We start from the raw sequence: 22,328 nt of genomic DNA, 5'->3' as shown, positions 1-22,328 counted from the left end.
CAAATACGGAAAGGTTTCTTCACCAGATCTGTGAAAATGTGGAATAGACTCCCTCCAGAGGTGGTTCTGGTCAGCTCACTAGATAGCTTTAAAGATGGCCTGGATTCTTTCCTGTGTGTACATAATATAAGTGGGTACTAACATTTTTTTAGGTAAAGTTCATCCAGGGAATATCTGATTGCCTCTCGGGGGATCAGGAAGGAGTTTTTTTTCCCCTGCTGTAGTAAATTGGATCATGCTTTGCTGGGGTTTATTTTCGCCTTCCTCTGGATCAACAGCGTGTATAGGATTGTGTATATGGGATTGTATGGTTGGATTTTCAATACTGTTTTTTTTTTTTGGTTGAACCGGATGGACTTGTGTCTTTTTTCAACCTGACTAATTATGTAACTATGTAACTATATTAGCCAATTAGAAGAGAAATATGTGTTTAAACGGCATCCTCACAGACTACTCCCTATGGGGTATTGGTCACCCAAACTTTGTATATGATAAGAGACTAGCATCCATTGCTGCGATGGTCAAATGTGGTCCCCCCAATGGATCATGCTATCTAGAAAATACCATTCTATCTGTTCAGGAGGGGTTTATTATTGTACAAGTTAAAGTAGAACGAAAGGCTAAACTTTTTTTTTTTTTAGTTTTGGATAGAGTGGAGAGGGATTATTACACCTGTCAGTTTTTACTGCGGTCTGTGCCCCCCCCATTAGGGAGATTCTCCCTATTTGTCCTGTTTACCATTTTTATTAAAAGTGAAAGTAAAAGACAATCCCAAATTTTATGTTGTCCCAGAAAAACAATAGTGGGGAAATCTTCCAATGGGAGCACTAGTTCTGGTGATCTTGGGGTCCCCCAAGGAACTCCCTTACCCACTTGACCTCAGGAAGATTTACCCCCCCCTTCTTAACCAGGCCATTTTTTGTGATACGTCACTGCGCTACTTTGACAATTGCATGATCGTGCAACACTGAACCTAAATAAAATGTATGTAATTTTTTTCCCCACAAATAGAGCTTTCTTTTGGTGGCATTTGAGCACCGCTGCATTTTTTTGCGCTATAGATAAAAAAAGACCGACAATTTAAAAAAAAAAAAAAAAACTAATATTTTTTACTTTCTACTATAAAACATACCGAATAGAAAATAAAAAAAACATTTAAACAATCTAATGTCTTAATAAATTTAGACCAACATGTATTCGGCTAGATATTTTTGGCCAAAAAATCCCAATAAGCGTATATTACGCGAACGTTATAGCTTCTACAAACTATGGGATATATTTATGGAATTTTTATTTATTTATTTTTTACTAGTAATGGTGGCAATCAGCGACTTATAGCAGGACTGTGATATTGCGGCAGATAATGGAATACTAACTGACAGTTTGTGGGAACCAGTGACACTAATACAGTGATCAGTGCTATAAAAAAAAAGCACGATCGCTGTACTAATGACACTGGCTGGGAAGGAGTTAAAAATTTAGGGCGATTAAAGGCTAAACTGTGTGCCTGGCTAGTGTTTATGTGTAACGTATGTGCTGCTTTTACTAGGGGAAGAGATGGATACTAGTCACTGCTGTGCAGGAACACAAAATCCATTCCTTCCCCCCTGTCAGACTGGCGATCTGCCCTGTTTACATAGTTGATCCCCATTCTGTGCTTTTTACTGATGATCAGCGAATGTTCGAGGACATTGAGTGCCAGGCACCCTCACATCGCACGTGCCCCCCACAGGCGGAAATGCAGAATCATGTACAAACCCAAATCCAAAAAAGTTGGGACACTGTACAAATTGTGAGTAAAAAAGGAAAAGACTAATTTACAAATCTCATAATCTTATATTTTATTCACAATATAATATAGATAACATATCAAATATTGAAAGTGAGACATTTTGAAATGTCATGCCAAATATTGGCTCATTTTGGATTTCATGAGAGCTACACATTCCAAAAAAGTTGGGACAGGTAGCAATAAGAGGCCGGAAAAGTTAAATGTACATATAAGGAACAGCTGTAGGACCAATTTGCAACTTATTAGGTCAATTGTTTTTAAAGAAAATATACTTACCTTCCTTCTACTTCCTCCCTCTGCGGCCCACGCCGTGACTTCTTGCTTGCATTGACTCCTGGGAGCCGAGCGCCATCGCTGCCAGGAGTCAATGTCCCTGCACCGGCCCCACTCGTCACTTCCGGTTCAGGTGCGTCATTCCCTGCTAAACAGCTTCTGGGCATGCCCAGAAGCTGTGCAGGGATAATGCGCCTGCACCATAAGTGATGAGCAGGGCCGTTGCAGGGCATTCTGGGACTCCGACGTCATCAAAGAGGACACCGAAGAGGATGCTTCGGCTTCAGCTGCCCTGAGATGGCAGCGTTGGACAAGACATTTTCAAGGTAAGTATTTCCCGGGGACAGTTCAGAGGCTATCGTTGCTGAAATGCACTAGCCCTGACTGTCCCGGGGGTATTTTTATCTAAATTTTTTTTTTTCAGGCCGGAACTCCGCTTTAAGGCAGCTTTTTTGTTTAAAGAACGTACTAAATTTTTTAAACGCTTATTAATTCAGTCCCAAAGGGGACTACGGCTGCTTGTAAACATACACAACCCCTGCAGATGGATCACCCAGTGCTGAGGGATTTTGAAATTTTTTTGAATGAAAGATGAGCGCTGTGGGGCCAGTGCCATGTATGACTCGGTGTTAATCATTCATCGGGTCTGTGTATGTTTAGAAGAACTGGCAGACAGAACATACAGAACCACAGGCTGTGTTACCTTTGACAGATGGCATTGCTGGTCTCCATAGTGGCCCCTGCTGCTAGAGACAGATGTTGTTGGACAGCTGGGGTAAAACTATCTGACCGTGCTGCTTAGCAACAACAGGACGGATCCAAAACGGGACCCAGTGCTACATGTACTTGGTTAAAATTTGGTATAAATCTGTGCCAAGGTAGATGAAATATACAAAACACTATAACATACAATAAACTAATAGTGCAGCGCTCCAGTGTTATTATAGTACATATAATTGCACCGCAATATTTCAAAATGTGCATACAAAAGTGAAAAAAATTAAATATATGTGATTCCAACAAACAGTCTAAAAGGAGAAAATAGCAGATTTGATAGTCCCACAGCCGTGATGGAAGTAAGAATTTTTAGGTAAGCCTGGTGACACCTCACACTCTCATGGTCTGCTTACCAGATACAATGTGACCCCCTGATTAGAGTGGTCAGCATGCGCTTTTGTGTGAAACACAATCCAACAATCCCAGCAGGTCAGAGGATTCCCCTCACAGAAATGGCATCAAGAGCGGATCCGGGTCATACATAAAAACAGAAGCACCCAGATAGTGTAATATTGCTAAAACCGGTATATTTTTATTTAAACAAAACACTCATATGTTTTGCAGGCAAATAAAGCATAAACTGTAGTGTGACAGAGACAGACAACCTGGACTTTCCTAACACAAAGATGGCCGACACGCTGCTGTGCATGCGTGGTGGTGTGTGTACATAGCTCCACAGGATGCGTTTCGTCACATTTGACGTCATCAGGAGTATGCATGCACACCTGACAACGCTCCTTTTTACCTATAGGTAACCCTATAGTATGGCTTACCTATAGGTACAGTAAATATCTCCTAATCGGTGCACTATTGACGTCACTGACACATGTACTCTGAAGGAACAGCATACCGTGCGGTTCCTTCAGAGCCCTGTGCTAAAAGCAGCAGCTCATACGTGCAAACGTGGGAGTGATGTCATTGCGGCTGGTCCAATCAAAGGACCCGAGCCTGCCAACCTGGAAAGAAGACTGGGTAAAGATTGAAGCCCTTCACCCTGTGACAGCGCGCCACTGGAGGGCTTCCTTTTAAAGCATGTTTCACATAATAGGCTACTGTGAGATGCATACTAGCACAATATAACTTTGTTTTGCAGGTTTAAAAAAATAACGGCAGGTTACTATCGCTTTAAAGCCTACCTTTCCTCCTGCCGCACATGTGTTAGGTCACAAAGGAGGTAAAAAACCTCCTGGGGGACCACATAAAAATGTTTGAAACTGTGCTTTAAATAAAGTTAATTGAAAATTGATGCTTGTGTATCTATGATGTGAAAAGAGTGGAATAAATTGCGCTCAACACTTAACACAACCAAAAAGTGCTTGTGTGCATAAATATGTGAATAAATGATTATAAATAAATAAATATATACAAAATCCTAAATGTGAAAGGTCCTTGGTAAATAAATATCAACAGTCTTTAAAGTGCCCAGTGCAATACAGAACTCTCAGCAATGACTGAAAATCACTCCAACTTCAAGTGAGGGACCTCCACCTTAAGAAACTTTTCTCCACCCAGTGCTCGGGGTAAATACTTCTTACCAAAGCTGATGGACCCCTTAATTACAGGGGGTCTAAAACAGCGTAGATGGTCCACAAATGCCTCCAAGCTATCCTTCAGGTCCCTTGATATAAGACTCAGCTCGCATAAGGAACTCCAAGTATTTCAGGATATTTTTGTGGGGAGAAAGATAAGGAAACTCCGATAGTGTAGTATGTTCTGGTAATTAGGGTTTATTAATGAAATTGCACTTACTCAAAACATTAGAATCAAACGCCTTCATGCAGTAAATGCAGCATGGGTTCGGTGTACGGGACGCTCCTAAGCTTCTGCGTATCACCAACCCGAAACTCCACGGTCTCACGTTCCCGACGCACGTTTCGTCAGACGCGCTGACGTCATCAGGGGATCCCCTGATGACGTCAGCGCGTCTGACGAAACGTGCGTCGGGAACGTGAGACCGTGGAGTTTCGGGTTGGTGATACGCAGAAGCTTAGGAGCGTCCCGTACACCGAACCCATGCTGCATTTACTGCATGAAGGCGTTTGATTCTAATGTTTTGAGTAAGTGCAATTTCATTAATAAACCCTAATTACCAGAACATACTACACTATCGGAGTTTCCTTATCTTTCTCCCCACAAAAATATCCTGAAATACTTGGAGTTCCTTATGCGAGCTGAGTCTTATATCAAGGGACCTGAAGGATAGCTTGGAGGCATTTGTGGACCATCTACGCTGTTTTAGACCCCCTGTAATTAAGGGGTCCATCAGCTTTGGTAAGAAGTATTTACCCCGAGCACTGGGTGGAGAAAAGTTTCTTAAGGTGGAGGTCCCTCACTTGAAGTTGGAGTGATTTTCAGTCATTGCTGAGAGTTCTGTATTGCACTGGGCACTTTAAAGACTGTTGATATTTATTTACCAAGGACCTTTCACATTTAGGATTTTGTATATATTTATTTATTTATAATCATTTATTCACATATTTATGCACACAAGCACTTTTTGGTTGTGTTAAGTGTTGAGCGCAATTTATTCCACTCTTTTCACATTTATGCGTTTTATACGTTTTTATTGCAGCTTGCACTATGGAAGCAATTCCTCTTATATAAATTTAATTAATTTATGACAATTTGATTGATTAATTTAGTATCGAATATCACCAATTTTGCGCAGTTTCTTTTGGGCCACCAAAATTCTTTTCATTTGTGTATCTATGATGGCTAGGTAGACATTTCCTTTCTCGATTGGCTTGTTGGCATATAAGCAGACTTGTTTATGTAGACTGCGCAAAAGAAAGAGAGATTTCAGTGTCATGCAGGGATGGACAGAGAGGTAGCCTACCTGGCTGTCTGGTTATTTGGAGAAGGAAGGCAGTAATGAATGTTGAATAATGGCCGGCACAGGGCAATTTCTTACCTGAGCAAACTTGTGTATCTGTTCCACCACGGCGGCGAAAAGTGCGTTAACGCTGTCATCGATGAGTGTCTGCATGTAATGCACGGCTTCCTCGTCAGACAGATCCAATCTAAATTTATCCTGTACCTGGAGGAGGAGAGAGAGGTGTGAAAGCTTAATGACAAGTGGAGAGAAGATGCAGCACAAACGAACAGTTTTGGCTGTTAGCAGAAGATTATACACATGAAGCAATGGCCTGATTTAGCTGCACTGGGCTGGTAAAGGGTATTTATATAATTCTGAAATTAATTTTTTCTTTTTTAAAGCTAAATTCCAGGATAGATAAGTATTGTGGAAGTGTTTAATGAGTCATGTGTATTCTTTCTTGAATCTTGGTGTGCTTTGTGTAGTTTTTCTAGATCTGTGCAGTATTCCAGTGTGAGACTTCCCCTCTGTGCAGGAGCTTCCTGTAATAAAGACCAGTCACTGCTGCTCTCTCTCCTTGTGCAGGGTGACTGGTCTCATCTCCGCCCACTCCTGCAGTTTTTTGCAGGCGGCCTGTAGTGGGTGGGGCCTGCTGCTCAGCTCTCTGCACAGGCTTTATACAGTACAGTGATGTCATTGCTACCTTCACAGGGTAATCATTGGGTTTTCATGGGCATTTGGTGGACACAAAGTAGATTTATACCCCTTGTGGCTATTGAGGAATGTATTTAAACAAAAGTTTTTGTGTCTTGAGTTCAGCTGTTCAGCAGTTGTAATTATTTTTTAATAATAAACATGGTATTGGTACCATGCATGTAGGTATGGTAATGGTAGTGCACAGAGCGGCCTTAAACCTTCTGGGATTCCCCACCAGCTCCCTTGGGTCCTTTTCTTCTCTGTGCACTGACACTGGAAGCTGCTTCCTATGGAAATGCATGTGTGGGCCCACTCCCTAGCCCGGCTGTGTGTACCCATAGACACAAACAGAACGGCTCAGCCCTGCTCCCTACTCTCAGGATTTCAGCCAGTGGCTTCTGCTGCTGCACGCTTGTCCTGTGAGGAGGGAGAGAGAAGAGCGCTGCTGCAAACGGCACAGAGCCGAATCAAAATAGAACTCTGGTAAATATTTAGGGAGGTGAGAGGGCCATACAACTGCTGCAACATTTTTTACCCTAATGCAAGGAATTTTTGTACTTAACTTAAAATCCATTTCTCTGAGTTCATCGACGGACACAACGCTCCATAAATCATAACTACTGGGTTATGTTGCCTCCTCTAGGAGTAGGACTAGGCAGAATAAAAAAACACCTGGCTACACCCATGGGCCGTTCTCAGATTGGTATATAACCCCTCTCTCTGCTCTAGGTAAACAGTTTAGTAGCAAGCAGTATTAGAAATATCAGAATTCCATAGAGGGGTGGGTGCTGTGTCCGTCGATGAACTCAGAGAAATGGATTCTACGGTAAGTACAAAAAAATCTCATTTTCTCTTTTGTTCAACGACGGACACAACGCTCCATAAAGCAGTCCAAAAGCAGTGCCAAATGGAAAATGAGGGGTGGGGAAAATAACCCAAGGCTAAACATAGGAGCCCTTAACCAGGACACAGCAGCCTTAAACTTAACTGAAAAAAAAAAAAAAAGTTTAAAGAAAAACACCCCTCAAGAGGGAACACCCCCTCCTAAACAGCAGCCTGCAAAACTTTGCGGCCAAAAGAAGCATCCGCAGGTGTCAAAGTATCTACCTTATATCATTTTATGAAGGTATGCACCGACGACCAAGTGGAGGCCCAAGAAGCACTCAGCGCCCGAGTAGAACATGCCGGGACAGGGAAAATGGAACCCGACCTTTAATGGAATAGGCTTGAGTAACCATCTGTCTGATCCATCTGGAGATGGTTGCCGAAGAAGTGGCCAGCCCTTTTCTTAATCAGTCCATAATCACAAAAAGCGAGTCTGACCTCCGAAAGGACTCAGTAGCTGCCAGATACACCTGAATTGCACGAACCACATCCAAGGTATGCAAAGAAAATTCTCTGGGATGAGCCGGCTTGGGACACAAGGAAGACAACACAATGTCCTCATTCAAATAGAAGTCAGAGACAACTTTGGGCAGGAGTGATGGACAGGGACGAAGAACCTCTTTATCCCCATGGACCACCAAATAGGGACTGCGACAGGATAATGCTGCCAGTTCGGATACCCTGCGGTGTGAGGTAACAGCCACCAAGAATGTCACCTTCTGGGATAAAATAGACAAGGGAATCTCCCGAATATTCTTAAATGGAGGTTTCTGGAGAACCGAAAGCACTAAATTTAAATCCCATGGCGGCAAAAGACACTATACAAGTGAAGCCACATGTCGAACCCCCTGAATGAAGGTACAAACTAAAGAGTGTGTGGCTAGGGGTCCCTGAAAGATTGCCAAGGCAAACACCTGTCCCTTGATAATACTTAAGGCCAACTTCTGATCAACGCCCTACTGAAGAAAGGTTAAGATCTGAGCCACAGGGAAGGATCGAGGATGAGCGTCAATCAACTCACACCAAGAAATGTATGCTTTCCATGTGCGATGGTATATCTTGTTAGAAGGCGACTTCTTTGCCTTCACCATAGTAGGGATCACTGATCCAGACAGACCTCTATCCCTCAATACCTGGCTTTCAATAGCTAAGCCAATAAAACCAATGACTGAAAAGCAGGATGGTAGATTAGCCCTTGGGATAACTGGTCTTCTCTGAGAGGAAGCCCCCAAGGGATGTTTAGGGCCACCAGGATTATTGGAAGATCCTCGCTCTTGATTCCTCACAGTAACTGCAGAAGAAGCCTGAGCCGAGGATGATACTGGCCTTACCATGGCCCTTGGATGCCTACAGCATCTGCCAGAGGAACCCGTGATTTGGCCATGAACTTCAGTATCCTCCTGTGGAGCTGTCGGCCAAGGGACTGATGTGACACGGACCAAAGCCCCGTCGTATGCGACCCTGCGAGACGTTAACTTGCGGGCCACCCTTTGTCTATGAGGCTATGTCGTGGCCGATCTATCGCGTAACTGACGTCTGCACGCCCTCGCTGGCTGGGGGGACCACTAGATCTAGATGTAAGGAAGGAGAAGAAAAAAGAAAAATTGCTAGGATCAAAGATCCCAGCCGGGAGTCTAGGTCCTTATTCCTGACTAGACAGATTAAGTCGGATTGCCTAGAGCAGAGAAGGGGGTTATATACCAAGCAGAGGATGGCCAATGGGCGTAGCCAGGTGTTTTTTGTTCTGCCTAGTCCTGGAGGACGCAATATAACCCAGTAATTATAATTCATGGAGTTCTGTGTCTATCAATAAATAAAAAATAAATATTGGTATTGGAGTAGATACATACAGTATAAAGAATGTTGAAGCTTATTTTTTTTTTTTTACATAGTTTAAAGTGTGTTTAAACTCTAACACAAATGTCTTTTTTTCCTCCTTTTTGGCCAGTTAAACATACCTTTAAAACCCTTTTGTTATACATGCTCCATACGTGCAAAAAACCCCTATTGATCCTCCCAGAATTCTTGTGAACCCATAACTTCCTGCGTTCTCCTTTGCCTGTGCTGCACTGTTTGCACACATTTTTTTTAATCTCTTTGAACTGTATACCCTAATGGTATAGAGATGAGGGGGGTCTGTAGTCCGGATAGAGTGAGGACAGTCCTCGTCATAGGGCAGGAAGTGTATCTCTCTCTAAAACCATAACATGGGGGTGTTCTGTAATCCTGAAACACTTCCTGTCCTATGGTGACAACACCTCTCCTCTTACAGATACCGAAGGGGGGTAGCATACTTTGGGGGGGGGTGGAGAGTGCAGTAAGAACAAGGTACTAGCATTCTAGGGTTTGCCGACCAACAATTTTTTTTCTAGTGTGTTGAGTTGCTGTCAGATAGGCAGGAGCAGCACTGTAGACTCAGCCACCGCCTGTCTGACAACAGCAGTTCTGAGCCATGAGGAGGCTTCTCTTCAGCCGAGGGGAGGACTTCACTCACTCTGAAATACTTGCCACTGGTAAACAGAGGGGAATGTGGACTAAAGGGGGAAGGGGGGTTGTTCTGGGGGGGTTAGGCTGGGTGGCCAGTGGAGTCATTACTGGGGAAGAGCTGTATGTGGGGTGGTTGGTCTGTACTTTGGGGGGTGTCTGTAGATTGATTACTGGTCTGTGATGTATCTCAAGCTCCCTTTTTCCGCCCACCTTCCTAACTTGCAGTATGTACTAAGTGGTACTGCAAGTTAGGAAGGTGGGCAATAACATGACAGCCTGGACCCTGGAAATAGAAGCAAGACTGGATAAAATTAGTGATAAGGTTAAGAAACCCTTTTACTTGTTTACAGACTCCTACAGTATCATGCGCACACACATAGCGGCTTGTAGACAACCTACACTTGGGTCATGTCAAGGCGCTCCTGTGAAATCTGTAGCGAAACTGGGAAAAAGAAAAATGATTCTCTTAATTAACAGAGAAATGTGACTCCGCAAACCTATTAAGGTTCCTCTATCCCAATTAGGAAAGACATAGAGGACACAATCTCTTCTCCATAGCTTCAGGCTTTCTTTGACCTCAGTGAACTCTGCCTGAGCGGGAGGGAGGTGAGCCGGAAAATACAATCAATGCTATTATTTTGATGAAAATTACATGATCCCTCTTCTCCCTGACAAAGTTCTCTGGCAGGTCATCTTCTAAGCCCCTGCATTTAAGAAATCTTAAAATGCTTGCGGACTGGATGGAAGTATTAACGCAAGGAGTGTAAAAAACCAGTGTGAAATACGGGTCAGCAACGGATTATGTTTATTATTATTACATAGGCTTTATATTGTGCCAGCAGATTGTGCAGTGCTTCCCAAAATAAAGGCAGACAGTACAGTTAGGGCTCATTCACAGGTGCGGACGCCCCTCTGGAAAGCAATCTGTGGCAGATCGGTTTTCACAGGGGCATCTGACCAATAGGAAAGGGGCCTGCTTTAACACCCAAAATGCCAAACCACTGCCCGCTGTGCACCCACTTGCATAGGTCAGCTGAAAGCAACGTATAACTTTTGCTGCAGCCGCGGCATGGGTACAGCCCTAAGCGGTGGCCCTGATGTATTTAGGGGAGTGGTCAGGGGCTATAAAAGTACAGCTAAACTGCCTGCTTTTTGCACCCCTGGCTGCCCATGTGAATAAAACTTTACAATACAATTTGAGTGCTGAGAGTTAGGAGGACCCTGCTTGTAAGAGCTTACAATCTAAAAGGACAAAAGCTACCAAAAGGTATTAACTGTGGGGGGATGAGCTGATGGAAAAGGGAAAAGTTCAATTTTTAGGTAGAAGCAGGATGCAGCTAATAAGGGGGTAGCACCTGCCCTCTTGTACAGGGCCCAGGCTCCATAAGTTCAACAGGGGGGCCCAGGGCAGCAGGAGTGGGTGCAATTACTACAACCAATCCCCCTGTTTTTACTATGCTTTAGTTTGTGAATGAACAGAGAGCCTCTCTACAGAGCGCTTCCTGTTCATTCACTCTACAGAGAAAGCATTGAGGAATCTGTATCCTCAATCTTTTTCTCTGTCTCTACAGAGCGCTTCCTGTTCATTCACTCTACAGAGAAAGCATTGAGGAATCTGTATCCTCAATCTTTTTCTCTGTCTCTACAGAGCGCTTCCTGTTCATTCACTCTACAGAGAAAGCATTGAGGAATCTGTATCCTCAATCTTTTTCTCTGTCTCTACAGAGCGCTTCCTGTTCATTCACTCTACAGAGAAAGCATTGAGGAATCTGTATCCTCAATCTTTTTCTCTGTCTCTACAGAGCGCTTCCTGTTCATTCACTCTACAGAGAAAGCATTGAGGAATCTGTATCCTCAATCTTTTTCTCTGTCACTACAGAGCGCTTCCTGTTCATTCACTCTACAGAGAAAGCATTGAGGAATCTGTATCCTCAATCTTTTTCTCTGTCTCTACAGAGCGCTTCCTGTTCATTCACTCTACAGAGAAAGCATTGAGGAATCTGTATCCTCAATCTTTTTCTCTGTCTCTACAGAGCGCTTCCTGGTCATTCACTCTACAGAGAAAGCATTGAGGAATCTGTATCCTCAATCTTTTTCTCTGTCACAATAGTGAGACATTGGGTGTCTGCTTAGACTCCTGATATTTCACCAATCCCCAAAGGGCTGTTAAAAAGAAAAATGCATAAAATAAAAAAATAAAAAAACATAAATAACTCCTTCATGCCTAAGCCTTTTTTCTGACAATTGTTGCTTACAAATTAAAACCAGTATTTGTTGCTAAAAAATTACTTCGAACCCCCAAACATTATATATTTTTTTTTGAGAGAGACCCTAGACCAGTGATGGCAAACCTTGGCACCCCAGATGTTTTGAAACTACATTTCCCATGATGCTTAACTACACTGGAGAGTGCATGAGCATCATGGGAAACGTAGTTCCAAAACATCTGGGGTGCCAAGGTTCGCCATCACTGCCCTAGACAATAAAATGGTGATTGGTGCAATATTTTATGTCACACGGTATTTGCGCAGCGGTCTTTCAAATGCAATTTTTTGGAAGAAATACACGTTCATGAATTAAAAAAACAAAACAGTAAAGTTAGCCCAATTTTTTTGTGTAATATGAAAGATGATGTTAAGCCGACTAAATAGATACTTAACATGTCATGCTTAAAAAAAATGGCGCACACTTGTTGAATGGCGACAGACTACAGTACTTAAAAATCTCTTTGGCGACGCTTTAAAAATATGTAACGGTTACCTGTTTAGAGTTACAGAGAAAGTCTAGTGCTAGAATTATTGCTCTCACTCTAGCGAACACGGCGATAACTCACGTGTGCGCTCGCTTCTGTATGCAAGCACAGAGGGATCTGAATCCAGCTTTGTTTTAGCCTCCTGGTGGGACAGGAAACCCGAACAGAGTGGCGGGAGGACGTCCCCACCCACTGCTTGCAACAACGGCCGAGCGGCTGCTTAGTCGCCTCGGTTACTATCGCAAGAAAGCCGACCGTCCACTCTAGAGAACAGTACCCGGGTAATACTTGCAGCTGCAGGCATCACCCCGGTAAAACCCCTTAAAGCAGAAGGATGCAAATTTGTGTTATGTCGGCATTAAGGGCTTCTGGTTGTATTCTGGTTGCACGAATGAGTGATTTGACCATGCCACTGGAGCTTTTAGGCTTGGGCACCATGATTTCTAACATCAGCCCAGGGCTTCCCTGAAGAGATGGGTTTTCAGGGATTATCGAAAAGCAGACACAGTAGGAGATAGCCGGACAGATTGGGGTTGATTAGATTAGGGTAGGGGGCTCCGAGATTGGGAGATTCTCTGGAGAGGTCATGGGGTTAACCATTGGAGGAAGTGATGAGAGAGCTAGAGAGCTGGAGGTCTTGGGAGGAGTGGAGAGGACGGTTTGAGTGATCTTTGGAGACCAGATTGGTGATGTAGCTGGGGGCAGAGTTGCGAATGACTTTGTACGCTGTGGTTAGTAATTTTTTTTTAAGTTAACAGAAGCCAGTGGAAAGATTGGCAAAGAGGGGTAGCAGACACTTAACAGCTGGTAAGATGGAGTCTAGCCGCAGCATTCATGATGGTCTGAAGAGGGGACAGTCTTTGTAAAGGTTGGCCAATGAGGAGGGAGTTGCAATATTCATGGTGAGAGAAAACGATGAATATTGACTTGTACATAATGATTATCAATGGGCCCTGGCACTTATTATTTATGGATTGTCTCCATATTTAATAGTCATTTCTTTTGCATGGTTGCGCTATTCTTTTTTAATATACATGTTGCTTGGTCCATAGCATCACCGGCTTTAGATATACATGTTCAGGGTTTGCTCCCCCAATTTTTTGCTTACTTATTATATTATGTCCAAATATATATGGACCTAACTGTATACTGACCACGATCTTTGACACTGACCCAAACACGAACCCTGGCACTGACCTAGATCAAATCTTGAGCCAACTGTTTTTTCTTTATTTTATTATTTTACACAAATTTTTGTTTATTCCCTTCTTCCTACAACAGGGGTGTAAAACTCAATTTTATGGCGGGCCGCATCAGCATTATGGTTGCCCTCAAAAGGCTGGTGGTATCTGTAAGACTAGATGTCCAGAGCACCCCACCTCTCCTTACATCAGAAGTCAAGAGTCCCCCACCCTCCCTTACATTACAGTGCACCCCCCCCCCCCCTTTTACCTTGTGTTGCTTCCAGGAAGGGACTAGGAAGCAGAAAGTGCTCTGGAGGAGGACCAGAGGAGGGCTGGAGTCAGCTGCCAGGGTGTGCTGAATGCGGAGACCCGGGAAGTAGAGACGAGGGAGTGGTGAGGCTAAGGAGGGGGCGCAGGATATTTAGGAGGCATTTTGTTCTACTCTCTGCTGCAGACCACTGAGATAGGAGGAAAGGATTCAGAGACAAGTCTCTCTGTGGCTGCATGCAGAAGTGCAGGATCTGGTGGAGGAGTTCTCTCCTCCTCTCTGCTGCCGACTGCGGAGACAGGTTGAGGGCAGAGATGAGGGGTACAGCTGCAGGAGAGGTGTGAGGGCCCCATGAAATGGCCTGGATTCGGTCCCCGGGCGTTGTGTTTGACACATGTGCCCTACAAGGAGAGAGCGATACTATGTCTCTCTCCCCTCTATTTAGGCTACATTCACACCTGAGCGTAGCGTTTTCGCACGTTTTTTTACTGCGATTTTTACCGCGATTTACAGACGTTTTTACAGGCGTTTTTTGTGCAGGCGTTTTTAGATTGAATAGAGACCAATGGAAAACGCCTGTAATCTGCCTAAAAAGAAGCTCATGTACTTTTTTGAGCGTTGGGCGTTTTGCTCACAGCGTCAAAACGCTCAGATGTGAACAGGGGCCATTGAAATGAATAGGATTTGTCTTGTTGGGCGTTTTGAGAGCTGATCCTAGAGCAGAAAAACTCCCCAAAAATGCCCCAAAACGCCTACATGTGAAAGAAAGTAAACACAGGGGCAGTCTTCACAAGAACTGATCAATGTGATAGCAAATCAGGGGCTATCACAGTAATCAGGTGACCCGGAACCGGGAGTATGGATAGTAAGGGACCGGGGCTTCCGGTGAGATCCTAAACACTGTACTGGAAGTGCGCTACCAGCACAAAGACAGATACGCATATATGTGGCCCCATGGAAAAAAGCCCAGTCCAGTGAGGCCGCATATACAGTATTTGTACTGTCGCCAGGAAGGGGTTAAAGACACCCTGTCAATAAACTTAAAAGATTGCAGGTAAAAACAAAGAAAAATAAAGTATTTACTTACTTACTTTACCTATAAATTATTTTATTTGCTTGAAATTTGCCTTTGAACTTGCTAGAAAATGTGACTACTCTATGAAGAGTTCAGGACACAGGTCTTCTACATTCCAGCACCTTTGTCCCTGAATGCACAGGGCCCTAAACGCCGGGACCACTCGGTGTTCAGCCCTGTCCAGCTCCAACCTTCCACATGCTGGGTGCACTAAAACACCAGGTTAATCCATCTAACACTCCCCTCCACTTAGACTGACAATGCTGCTGTCTGATGTGTCCCCTGTGCTCCTTCATTGAGGGGTCAGGTGCTCTAATACAAGATGTATGTTACTGGCCAGATCACCAAGTGAAAACAGAGGGGAAAAAAGCCTAAAAAAAAGAAAACGAATGCAGCCACCATATCTAATATTGGTAAGCTGCAATATCTTACATCTTTGGTTTTGGGTTTAATACTGCTTTAAGCTGTCTGTGGATAGTGCCAACTCAGCAGGTGACCATACTGTCCGGACTGACTGGATCTAAGGAGGTATGTCAATGCATAAAGCCGCTCTTGAAGCAGAACACGTAGAGAAGTACAGAGACCCAGAGATGATGTCACTGGGTCTAAAATCCAATATAAAATTAAAATGTTTTAAACACTTCTGGACCCGAAGGATTTGCCCCCTTAATGACCAGGCCATATTTTGCGATTCGGCACTGCGTTACTTTAACTGACAATTGCGCGGTCGTGTGACGCTGTACCCAAATAAAATTGATGTCCTTGTTTTCCCACAAACAGAGCTTTCTTTTGGTGGTATTTGATCACCTGTGCGATTTTTATTTTGTGTTCTATAAACAAAAAAAATAGCAACAATTCTGAAAAAAAAAAAAATATATATATATATTTTTCACTTTCTGCTATATAACATTCCCAAAAAATAATTTAAAAATCTATTTTTTTTAACATTTTGTTCTCTGCTAAAAAAAAAAAAAAGTAATAAGCGTATTTTGATTGGTTTGTGCAAAGGTTATCGCGTCTACTAACTACGGGAAAGATTTATGTAATTTTTATTGTTTTTGTTTTTATTACTAGCAATGGTGGCGATCTGCGATTTTTTAGCGGGACTGCGACATTGCGGTGGACAGATCGGACCCCTAACTGACATTTTTGACACTTTTGGGGGGACCAGTGACAATAATCAGTGCTAAAAATATGCACTGTTACTGTAATAATGACACTGGCAGGGAAGGGGTTAACACTGGGTGATCAAGGGATTAAATGTGTACCTAGGGGGCGTGTTTCTAACTGTGGGGGGCGTGGCTTGTGAAATGATCACAAAGACCTGTGTTCCTATATAGAAGGATCACAGGCGCTCTGTGATCATTCCAGAGAGAAGAACGGTCAGCTGTGCTTACAACAGCTGACTGTTCTCCCTCAGCGGGGAGCGATCGCGGGTGTCAGGCGGCAATCGGAGACGCCTGTCCCGTGCATTGGAGTCCCTGCTGATGAGTGGGGGCGGGAGAGCGCCACCAGCGGCGCGCGTTCGCCCCCTAGCTGCAGGCGCGCAAACGACGTATACCTCTGTCGGTTCACGCAGGAGGGCTGCCCTGCCGCAGTATAACCTGTGTCGGGCAGTACGGAAGCGGTTAAATTCAACTTTTTTTTAGCATGTTAACCCCTTGGATCTGGCACATCATGGCGGTCACATGATCATTAACCCCGTCCCACCTCCCGGCATCCTAAACCCCTGAAAGGGCTGGGAGGTGGGACGGGGTTAATGATCATGTGACCGTCATGATTGGCTGTGAAAGTGGTCACATGATCGGAAAGCTCCCTATCGCAAGCAGCAATCAGGAGCTTTCAGTTAACTGTACTGGGAGTGTGAAGGGCGCACGCTCTTGGCACAGCTGTATTTATACAGTGTGCCAAGGCCCACCCGCCGAGAGGCCGCATATTTGCGTGCTGCTGGTGCCAAGAGATTAATAAGGGGAGCAAAGGAGGAACCGGTGAAGGCGAAATATAAGCAGATTAAACTTAACCAATAGACTTTGAAGACCATCTCAAAGGTCATTTTAGAAACATTGTAGAGAAAAGCACACAGCCAATACAAACCCTTTTCTGAAGAGACTTTTTTGGCACTTTTTCCACTGCTCGGCCCTGCTTGGCCCGGTTTGCTTTTCCACTGCTGGTACAAACGGTACGGTGTTGGAACGGTTCGGTATGGTACGGTATGGTTTGCTTTTCCACTAAAGTAGTACTAAAGTTAAGTGGGTGGGATGTGGGTAGGATAACGATTCTCTGACCAATCAGTGGCTAGTAGTGACTGCATGCAAAGGATTGTGGGATATGGTACCGGGTATGGTACCTCTTGGAACCACAATCGAGGTGGTACTGTTTTTGAGAGCCGTACCGTTTCGGTTCCATGCAGTGGAAAAGCGCCGCCGTACCGTAACGAACCGTTCCTACACCGTACCATGCGTTACCAGCAGTGGAAAAGCACAAAAGCGAGCCGAACTGTTCGGTTCCACGCAGTGGAAAAGCGCCATTAGATTTACATACAAAACTACTTAAAAAAAAAAATAAATCTCAGTGCTTCTCACACATGTGACTTGAGAATTGTTGACAGGGACAGGCCCTTGCTCCATTAATCACACTCCACTCCTCGATTTTGTGTGCACCTGGTTTTAAATATGTAAGTTTGTGGCAGTGCCTTCAAAGGCGATATTTCTGAAGACGTCAGGGGGAAAGGAGAAGTGACAAGGTGATTTGCTACAGGGAAAGCTTCTGTGAACATGGAGCGTAGCATGAATTATTGACATTCTCACATCATCTGCATTAGAAAGAAGGCAGTCAATGCAGCACACAGCCATTGCTCCACACTGGCCAGGGAGATTTGGCAGGCTGGTAGCCTCATCCATAATTGAAATGACGATTCCACAAAAAAAAAAAAAAATTCAAAAAATCGCAAAAGAAACATAATTAATTTTGAAGTTTATTTGCTTATATTTTACCTTTCCTCTATCCCAATCCCTATTAACATGATAATGACATCTTCAAATAAAACTTTTCTGTTTTCAGTAAATATCTTTTTTTTGATGCAGTGATGTCATCCCCGTGTCTCTGTGCTTCTCTCTGGAATGCAGGCAGATCATTGCTGGTGGGAGTGGCTGGCAGGATTCTGTGCATAGCTTCTTGAAAACATCACAACACCCTGCCTCAGTACTCCTCCCCAGAGTCCTCACTCCTGATGCAAGCGGAGGGCAGGCTCTTGGGAAGAGAAATTCAAATATCAAAATGCCTTGATGGGGTGGGTACAAGTCTGGAGAAGTGGGCATTCCTAGGCAGGCTGTATTTACATGCAGACCATGTAATGCCTACATGTGAGGCTGAGCCTCTACGATTAACCACTTGCTGACTGCCATCAGTATATTTACCGCGGCGGCCAGCCCCTCACAGGCTAGTGACGTAGACCTACGTCGCTAGCCTGTGAGGCTCTGGGGAGCGAGCGCGTGCCGCCGAATGCGCGCTCCCGCTCGGTCACGGACCCCCCCGCGCGTGTGCCTGGCGGACCCGATGTCCACCGGTCACTCGCGATCGTCCGTTACACCGGGAGAAAGGCAGGCGGCTAATGTAAACAAAGCCACCTGTCATTCTCCCCTGTGTAAGAATGGTGATCATACGGTTCTACTATGTAGGACCGTTGATCACTGTTCTTACAGCTCAAGCCACATCCAATCACAGTTAGAAACACGCCCCTAGGGACACACTTAACCCCTCCCTCTCAAAAAAAGTTAACCCCTTCACTTCTAGTGTCATTTTTACAGTAACAGTGCATATGTATAGCACTGATTACTGTAGTAATGTCACTGGTAACCCCAAAACTGTCAAAAATGTCAGTCAAGGGTCCGATCTGTCCGCCCCAATGTCGCAGTCCCGCAAAAAAAAAAAAAAATCGCAGATCGCCGCCATTACGCGTTAAAAAAAAAAAAAACAACAAAAATGACAAAAATCTTTCCCTTAGTTAGTAAACGCAATAACTTTTGCGCAAACCAATCAAAATACGCTTTTTGCGATTTTTTTTACCAAAAATATGTAGCAGAAAACAAATTGGCCTAAAATGTTAAAAAATTTTGATTTTTACTTTTTTTTTGGGGAATTTCATATAAAAAAAATGTGAAAAATATTGTTATTTTTGCAAAATTAACGCTCTTTTTGGGTTTATAGCGCATGATCAAAAAATTGCACAGGTGATCCAATACACCAAAAGAAAGCTCTGTTTGCGGGGAAAAAAGGACGTCAAATTTGTTTGGGTACAGCGTCGAATGACCGCGCAATTGTCCGTTAAAGTCATGCAGTGCCGAATCGCAAAATAGGCCCTGGTCAGGAAGGGGGTAAAATCTTCCGGGGCTTAAATGGTTAAAGAGCTGCCAATGAATGAAAGGGGTAGGCCAGGGACAGTCAGGCTGGGGAGGAAAGTGCTAGATCAGTGGTCTCCACAATGTGGCCCCTTGCCTGCCTTTATCCGGTCCTTGGGGATCTATTCTTTCCACAGCCGCAAATGATACGGTACCATTTCTCCCACTGACACCAATGATGGGGGACTATACCTCCCACTAAAACCAATGATGGGGCACTGTTTAACCTTACGAACGTTGGGGTTATTTACAACAGTCGAAAGTCCGGCCCCCTAAAGACTGAATGACAGGGGCTGTCTGCCAATAGGAATGCTGCGATGCAGGCCGAGACCCGGCCGTATGCGACCTCGGAAGGTGTTTAACTCGCAGGCCAGCCCCTGTCGCAGCTGACCTAGCGCAGCTGACCTGTCGCAGCTGACCTAGCGCAGAGCTGAGGTCTGCCCGCACTCGCTGGCCAGACTGGGGTGATCACTGGATCTAGATTATCCAGCCCGTCACCTGGACAGTTGATTGCGGATCTCACAGGAAAAAACCAAGAGGAAAAAAAAATCTATCTAAAAAGAAAAAATTGCCAGGACCAGAGATCCCAGCAAGGAACTAGGTCCTTACTCCTGACAAGGCAGAAATAAACTGAGCAGAGAGGGGGAGTATACCTCCTGGGACTGCCCATAGGCGTAATCAAGTTATTTTTCTGCCTAGTTTCTTACTCCTGTAGGGGGCAGTATAACCCAATGGTCAAGAAGATCAGGAGCTGTGTCCATCAATGAATGAAATAAAAATAAAGATACCGGCAGCCAAATTATTTGGCTGTTAGGGCAACCAGGTGCAGGAGATAAATGGTACGGTAAAAATTACAATGTGTTCCCTGAGTCAGCTTAAATGCAAAATGCTTGTGTTTGACCAGAAAGCAGATTTAAATGGAACGTTTCCTTATACAGACCTATAAAGATCAGATGAAAAAGGAGCAACAATGGAGGAAGAAAGAGAGACAGGTCAACCTCAGCCTAATGGTAGGTACACAATTTCATTAAAAAATTATTGATTTTGGTAAATTAATTTGATTTTCGAATGGCTAGAGGGGTCGAATCGATGTTCGTTTTCAACCGCGTTGATGAGAAGATTGGAAGGAGCAGGTCTAGAGGAAATTTTTTTACAAATAAAATAGTTGACTTGATGGTAAGAAAGAATGTTCTGATGAACAATTTCTGTATGAATGTTCGAATGAAATTCTACTCATGTGTATCCAGTCTAAAGTTTATGTGAACCCTAACCTTGTAAAACAACCCATTCAGTTTAAAATACAAATGAAAGGCAAAATGTGTGGGGGGAAAAAAATTAAAATTGACTTTTTTTCTCCCAATTTTATAAGTGATCAGATGCCCTCTGTTCTCAGGTGCATACGGAGCTCAGAGAGTACACTGATCTTCCCAGTGAATTAATTTGCAGGGGGGGGGGGATGGGTGTGTAAGAACAAGTCTGATTATTGGAGGAAAGCACGCTGAGTTCTCAGCACAGCTAGCAAACCGACCACGCTGTGTTCTCCTGCTTAGTTTAGTCAATAAGGAAAGCAGAAGGACTGGCGGAAGCACCAGAGATTTCAAAAAAGGAAACAACACAAAGGGAACAGGAGACTTTTTCATACAAGTACATGGTACAGCAGGCACATAACAGAGATATGCAATGTTGGGTTGACATATTATTATTATTATACAGGATTTATATAGCGCCAACAGTTTGCGCAGCGCTTTACAATATGAGGGAAGACAATACAGTTACAATACAGGAGGATTTAGAGGGCCCTGCTCGTTAGAGCTTACAATCTAAAAGACATATTCTTTAAACCCCTTGTCTACCAAAGTACTTTTAGAAACATCCTGGTATTAAAAGAAATATAACAAGCTTTTGGCTGCTGCAGCTCTGGGCTTTGTATTGTTTTTTCAGCCAGCGATCGACTAACATGTAAAAGTGATCCGGGTGGCTGTAGAGCCACCTGATCACTTTTATAATATTGAGAATGTGATGCACCTACGGTGCCAACTGCTGCGGTTCCTGGGCTCTCCGTTCCTCTGGGAAGGCTGGGACAATGGGAAATCCCCGTAGCATATTAGCAGGAGGAAATCGGGGAACATCCATTTCCTCACTCTCCTCTGCTAAAAAAGGTATAAGTTAGTTCATTTGCGGCTCGACTTCCGTATACGTTTTGTTTTGTGCGCGAGCTAACGTTGACGGCGGCGGCTAAAATTTTTTTTTCCTATTTATTTTATTTTTTTTTTAACTTGATTACACTTTTTAAAAAAATAAAAAAAATCTGATCACTTTTATTGCTGTCACAAGCAATGTAAACATCCCTTGTGACACCAATATGCAGTGACAGGTACTCTTTATGGAGGGATCGAGTGTCTAAAAGACCCTCGACCCCTCCACTACACTTCCATGTATGGAAAACTGCGTTTTTGCATACAGCCGTTTTTTAAATTTGCCGCCTTTTGCAGCACAGTAACTCGGAAGTGACGTCAAGGACACCGCCTCCGGGTTACGCCATCGGAGACCCGATCGAAGCTGTTTCCGGCTTTGATCGGGACTCCATCCAGCCGGCGGACGCGCCGGCTGGGTGTTCGGGGGTCCCGGTGGGACGGGAGCCCCGTTAAAAGTCACGGAAGGCGGCGGGAGGGGGTGGGGACACCGACGGAAAGCCGACGGAAGTTGCCACTAAACCACGGTACCGGGATGATGCCTCTAGCTAGGGGCATCATCCCGGTATAACCCCGCAAAGTTACCCGACATATATATGTCAGTTTGCGGTAAGTGGTTAACCATTGGGTTATGCTGCCCCTACAGGAGTAGGACACTAGGCAGGAAAAAGTTTACCATGCCTATGGGGCAGCCCCAGGGGATATATTCCCACACTCTGCTACAGGCATTCAGTT

General features: G+C 44.2%; 1 protein-coding gene across 1 annotated transcript in view; it reads right to left on the bottom strand.

Annotated features, from left to right (window-relative positions):
• The window catches only part of PIK3C3 (phosphatidylinositol 3-kinase catalytic subunit type 3), a 389,362-nt gene that overhangs the window by 33,368 nt on the left and 333,666 nt on the right, over nucleotides 1-22,328 (bottom strand). Inside the window, exon 24 of the mRNA XM_082248227.1 lies at nucleotides 5,754-5,879. Coding sequence (XP_082104353.1) covers nucleotides 5,754-5,879 — 126 coding nt within the window. The remainder of the gene's footprint in view (nucleotides 1-5,753; nucleotides 5,880-22,328) is intronic.

The sequence above is a fragment of the Pelophylax lessonae genome, assembly GCF_965119305.1.
Source record: "Pelophylax lessonae genome assembly, chromosome: 1".
Taxonomy (NCBI): domain Eukaryota; kingdom Metazoa; phylum Chordata; class Amphibia; order Anura; family Ranidae; genus Pelophylax; species Pelophylax lessonae.
This window is presented reverse-complemented; position numbering and strand designations above follow the sequence as displayed.